General features: G+C 35.5%; 1 protein-coding gene across 8 annotated transcripts; it reads right to left on the bottom strand.

The window, feature by feature from the left end:
* LOC108480293 (probable serine/threonine-protein kinase SIS8) lies at positions 1 to 6,337 on the bottom strand. Of its 8 annotated transcripts, none has more exons than XM_017783232.2 (15): positions 5,898 to 6,337; positions 3,882 to 4,272; positions 3,647 to 3,763; positions 3,447 to 3,551; positions 2,547 to 3,096; positions 2,127 to 2,167; positions 1,964 to 2,032; positions 1,779 to 1,879; positions 1,448 to 1,526; positions 1,261 to 1,359; positions 1,108 to 1,176; positions 890 to 939; positions 712 to 793; positions 522 to 616; positions 1 to 426 (listed from the first exon to the last, which is right to left on the bottom strand). In XM_017783232.2, the coding sequence occupies exons 1-15, from the start codon at positions 6,191 to 6,193 to the stop codon at positions 324 to 326; spliced, it is 2,247 nt and encodes a 748-aa protein (XP_017638721.1). In that variant the 5' UTR covers positions 6,194 to 6,337; the 3' UTR covers positions 1 to 323. The 8 variants fall into 8 exon arrangements, with proteins under 8 accessions (XP_017638721.1, XP_017638722.1, XP_017638724.1 ...); XM_017783233.2 differs by having other exon boundaries at positions 3,885 to 4,272; XM_017783235.2 differs by having other exon boundaries at positions 3,882 to 4,310; positions 5,898 to 6,034.

The following is a 6,337-nucleotide window of genomic DNA, read 5'->3' as shown; positions in this document are numbered from 1 at the left end:
TGAATAGCAACTACATTGGAATAACTTCATTTCAATCCATTAAAAAGATACATTAAATCCAAATAATAATTAAATTAATTATTGTAGCTTTGCTTTTCTTCTATAAAAACCCCAAAATCTTACATTGCAACACTCTTGGCCTCCCCTCTTCTTATTTCGTGTTTTCCAAAATGGGGAGGAATGGTAACTAAAGGTAAGCTACAAATTAAGGTATTTGTACAATGCATTTGTTTGATGTTTTTCTTCTGTTAGCCTAAGCTCTAAAATATAGCCAACCCAATGAATGAAAAAAGTGACATTGTTTCTAATGACCCATTGCAACTTCAAGGCTCCGAGTGTCTTCGACCTAATCCAATGGCAGATTTTTGGACAATGCCTGTCATTCTATTGATAATGTCTTCAAACGATGGTCGATTTTCTGGATTACTGCTTGTTTGGAACACAATGAAATGGTTAGTTTTTGTCCATTTGCTTCCATTTGAAAAAGTAAAGATAGGAAATAGAGCAAGATCGACATATACCTTTGCCAACAGTCACGGATGATAGATTCTATCTGAGGATCAAGGCCTTCTGGTAGCTCTAATCGTCTATCCATGAAGCCTACAACTCCAACTACCTGCATTGTGGTTTCAATATAGTATTAAGATCAAAGATTTATGTTAGTTTTGTAAGAAAGGAAATAAAGTTTTGAGGTGTGTTAAAGAGGAAGACCTGTAAAGAGTTGAGGTTGTTCCATGGAATGGAGACGGTCATTAATTCCCACAAGATGACTCCAAAACTGAATACATCAGACCTGTTTAGGATTGATGTCAGGAACCAGGGAAGGTTAAAGAAAGATCAACTTGATGCTTAATGTCTTAACTGGAAAAAACTAGAAATTAAAGATTACTTTTCATTTGAAGGCTCATTCCTGAGGACTTCCGGGGCCATCCATTGGGGCTGCAATTAGAGAAACATCGAATGAAGTTCAGCAACTTGTTGTGCAAGTGATTTTTATGTACAAGATTGACGCAACAAGTACGAAAAAACATATTGATATTCTTCTTCGCATAATTTCCGCTACATGATCTATTAAAGGAACAGAAAATAATAAGAAGGGGTCATTACCGTTCCTCTTCCAGACTTTGTGGTTAAGAAAGTTCCATTTTTCCACCTAGAGAGGCCAAAGTCTCCAACCTAAGACATTAATTGAACCGTAAGCAATCTGTAAATGATTAAACCAGCTCGAACTATTTGAAGATATCAACCGATATATGTTACCTTGACATTCCAATTCCTATCAACAAGGAGATTAGAAGACTTTAGGTCTCTATGCACTATTGGTGGATTCCTATGATGCAAATAATTCATGCCTCGAGCCTGTGGAGAAAAATGTAGTGTGAGGTTTTCTTTTTGAAAGCTAACCAGCCGGGAACTTGGGATGAAGGAAAAGGGATGGAAAACTCACAACATCAAGGGCCATCCTCATGCGCCTTTTAACGTCCAATGCCTGATTATTCTTGTGAAGTGCTTTGAATAGGCTTCCCCTGGTTATCAAACAACAATAAATGAATGCTACATACCACCAATAAAGGATAAGTGTACATAAAACTTTTTAGTTGATCTTCTAGATGTAAACAGGTACTATCACAAAATGGGAAAGAGTGTTTTACATCATTCCTAGCACAAACAATGGTGGAAAAGAATAAAGTAGGACACCGAAACACCCTCTGTAGATTGAATTATCAACAGAGGGTCATTGATAGAGTACCCCTTGGACAAAATAGCAACTTCATTACCTAGGCAAGAACTCGGTGACAATTGCAAGTCGTTCTTGTGAGTACACCGCTCCCATGAACAGCAGTACATTTGGATGTCTCAGTTTTCTCATTATATCTATCTGAAGAGTAAGAAACAAAACTCTTATGTATCAGATCATTTCCCACATGATATTGCCTCATCAAAAACGAAGAGTTCAGGGTACCTCTTTTTTGTAATCTAGTAATGTTGATTCTTTATATTCACCAGCAAAATAGACCTTAACCGCAACATCCTTCATGCAGCAAACGATTTTTGTCCAAGTTAGTAAATGTTTTTACATGAATATTTGGTACAAGAAATTGAAACAAATGCATGAAAGAACTTACTGATCCATTCCAAATCCCACGATAAACAACTGCAAAAGAGCCTGAGGGGAAAAGCAAACAAATTGATTGGATATTAGAAAAAGTATAACACTATCATTGAAGGAAATAATAGAGTGCAACCAATAAACAACAATGGAGCCATATGTAATGACCAACGTACTTCTTGGAAAAATCACTTTAAAATGAAGGTCTAACAAAAGTAATATTAACAACCTTTAAAATGGTTTAATTTCAGGTAACATTTACCAGACACGCATCTTAAACTTCACTTGAAACATGAGCCAGAGTAAGTCTCTTAAATAGTGCCAGAATCCACTTCTTACCGGTCAAACTTTATTTTTTTTCTTTTTCTATTTTACTCAGGTGCACCAGCATGCAGGCATATATAAGCATGTCAAAACTCAAAAAAAAGAAGTTTACCTTGTCCAACCTCCTCCCCTAAATGTAGATCTTCCCAGCGAATCTCACAGTCAACCATAGAGTTTGACTCATTGTTGTCCCCTTTGCTTGATTGACTTTCTTGGCTGCCTGTGCTGTTCCCTAAGCTTGAGAAGCCTTTACCATCTGTTTGCTTTTGTGATTCATCTTCCATCTCTGATGCATCCATATTTAGAAACTCTAGGTCCAATTCATTTTCATTTACTTGGCACGCTAATCCTGCGGTGGGTTCTGTTATTCCGGTTACTGAAAATTTTCCATTGTACTCTCTCGAAGAGTCTACAACTGATCTCTCTTCAACAAGTGTTGGACTAGTGTGCTTTTCTACACTTAAAATTGCATTTTCAGCCATAGAGGAAGAATCGAAGTGGTTCTGAATTGATGCTTTTAAACCCCTAGAAACATTATGTTCATTTTTCACATCATTAGTTGCCGATCTACTAGTCGCATCCTTTCTCTGAGGACATTCATCATCTTCGTTGCTGTGGTTGCTAGGTCCCCTGATGTGTAGTTTCGCCAAGACTTTTGCAGCCTGCAGTCATTCCATCAAATATTTAGCAAAAAGTGTTCAACAATATGAAAAAGATATGACAGAGAGGTAGAATTGCTTCAATGAATGCAATCTTCAGTAGGGTGATAACATGATAATGTCTACTCTGCAGGTTTTAATGATTTCAGAAACAAATTGAAGTAAGATATGAACAAGCATACGCAATTGGAGACAGTTTAAATTCCCTAAAGAATTCTGAATTCGGAACTTCTCATTAATTAGTTATTATGCAATGCTATTTATCTACTATGAACTATGACATCCCAAAACTATCATTCAAACATTTGGTTGAGATAAGCTTATAACAAACTAAACTGAAAGTATGTCAATACAATTTTCTTAGGTTGAGCAAGATCGAATGCAGTATCATCCTTTTGAGAGCTAATTCCTACGGCTGTGTTCCTCCATTCAAGGAAACTGGAGTTAAGTTCACCTTCCTTGAATAATACAAGAGAGAAAGGAAAACAAGTTAGGTATCTAATTTAAAGATATATAGAACCAGCTGAAATGCAATCTCAGAACGAAGCCTTACTGCTATATTAGGAGTCTCTAACTTGTCTACTGTACTTGTTGCAGCATCCTGTTCTTCCATTGACTTATTACATGAGTTGCTTACACCATCTTGTTTCTTGAGTAGAAATTTTGAAGCCTGGGTGTTTTGACAGTGCACAATGTCAAGCTTTTTAGAAAAAAAATGAAATTAGAACAAGAAATGGAAAACAAAGAAAGAAAAATGGGGCAAAAACGTTAGTAATGCTATACATAACCACCAGATTAGAAACAGATGATGCAATCTGTGGCCGTGGTGGATGCCACTGCATGGCTTTCATCTTTGACCTCCTTGGTCTACTATGATCCTGATATGGTCCCGTATTCTCTGAATTTAAACCATTAAAAATGGCCGCATCACTTGAAACTGTTACCACACCAGTAAGCTGACCATCTTCATACAATGGACTTTTACTCACCAAGGCCATAAATATTTCACCTGATCTCCTCTTGAAAGGGAACTGACCTGACCATGATTGCCCAGAGATCAACTTCTCCATAATTTTCTTAAGGGAAGCATGGTATTCTTCAGCTATTAGAAGTGCTCTCTCTCTTTGTCCCAAGACTTCATTGGACTTCCATCCGAAAAGATTTTCAGCTGAGCGATTCCTGTGGTAAGAGAACCCTTTTCTTTATCAGCTGCACAACTTGAAAGTGATGCATGATTTAATGAACATGTGACAAAAGGATTCAATAAAAAGAAAAAAAAAAAAAAGAAAAACTTTCTTCAACTTTAATGGCAGACCATTTCACTAATGCCTAAAAGATAACAATATTAACAGCAAGCTCGAAGATGCTTTTTCTCTGAAAGAAAGCACGCATAAATAATCTCAAATCAGTTGAAGAGCTGGCCCTTGATTTTTTATCCTATAGCTTCTGTAGAATATAGCTTGAAAGACAAGCAACAAATATAAGTAATAAGTTACCATAGTCCAAGGTGAAATATTTTACCATGGTCCTCATTACATGTAATATAAAATAGAAGACACTTCTCAACATTCCTTAGGAATCAAAACTACCTAACGAATTTTTTAGTTGAATATACATATCAATCAAGAAGAAAAGAATACAAACGAATTGCATCAAAAAGCATCTTATAAAAAAAAAAAAAGAAGAGAAAAATTATAATATCAATTTCCCTGATTTTGTCCACGTCAACAATTCGAAATGCCTCGACTCTTTTAGAAGAGGTCCAGGTCAAATAGCAATGATTTGAAACACTTCCTTTTACACTATTTTGAAAACTCAAGGACTCAATCATATGAATACGTAAAATATAGAATCTCCAATCCTAGCATGAAAAGAGCGAAACATATACCCAATTTAAAGTGAGTAAACACAATTCCATACTCGATCTCATAGGCATGGGAATCCCCATTCTCCATTAACATTATTAGCTAATTTCAACTTTACTAGATAAAGATAGATGCCTTTGACACCATAACTCATATGAATAGTACACATTTAGCCAACCAACCACTTAAAAAAAAAAACCGGGCTAAAAGAGGAAAGGACATGTAGACTATCATGTTTCTTGAAAAAGTGAGCTTATTACTCTAGTACTCTTTGGACTACTAATTATAGAAATTCTTAGAAAACTTGAATGCAAACTAGATATCTATGTGGTTTGGGTATCTTTTGACCAGCAGTTGTAGAAATTTAATCTTGAAAGTAACTGATGCGAATAAATTTCCTGCCATATGAAAATAAAGCAGGGCATCCGTACCGACCAACTCTAAAAGGTTACAAGAAAACAAAAAAAAGAGGGTTTCGAATTGGATGCGAACTTTTATCGAACATCTTAACTATATTTCAGAACTATACACTACAAGAAGAATACAACAAAAAGAATACAAAAGAAACCCAATCTAATGCTTCCTTATTCTTTACATTAACATTCTTATATGCTTTAAATTTCATTAAAAGTCAACATTATTGCTTATCCTAAGAGAAGGCATCCATTTTAAACATGATCTAGAATTCCTACCTTACCCAACTTCCAATTTTCAATTAACAGTACTAATGTTTATCACTTTAAAACCAAAATATACAACAAAAAACAGTTTTTAAAATCTATAACAATTATCATACAAACAACTGTTTCATCGTGAAAACAACAAAACAACCAGAAACGAGAATCAATCATTTCAAAAGAACCAACATAGTAACTACACAAAGGATCAATAAAAAACTTCAAAATTCCTTTTAAGAAATTAAAGGGAAAAAAAAGGTACCAAAATGTAATCCTTCCCGAGGTAATCGAGGAGACATGGATAGCATGTCCAATGGAATCCAACACGTTCTTAAAAGGTGTTCCCGTCGAGAAGTAACCGGGAAAAGTTACGACGACGGGATATGAAGTGGAATCGCCTGAATCTGAGGCTACCATAACTTCTTCTTCATCACTTCTTTTATCTTGCTGCACAAGCTCATCAAACTCTTCTCTTAACTTAACATGACTCGCTTCCAAACTCAAACACCGATCCACTAAAACTCCATAGAGACTCGCTACTGAGTCATCCCCAGCCATTGAAAATCACTTCACCGGTGGTGACTCCTCGGAGATGGAAGCAACAAGTTTAAAAAAAAAAATGCTGATAGCCAGTTTGCATATTAGCTTTTGATAATAAATAAAAAATAAATAAAAATTATACTATAGTTTAATATCGAGGTG

The sequence above is a fragment of the Gossypium arboreum genome, chromosome 1, assembly GCF_025698485.1.
Source record: "Gossypium arboreum isolate Shixiya-1 chromosome 1, ASM2569848v2, whole genome shotgun sequence".
NCBI lineage: Eukaryota > Viridiplantae > Streptophyta > Magnoliopsida > Malvales > Malvaceae > Gossypium > Gossypium arboreum.
The sequence above is the reverse complement of the archived record's forward strand: the minus strand, read 5'-3'. Positions and strand labels throughout refer to the sequence as shown.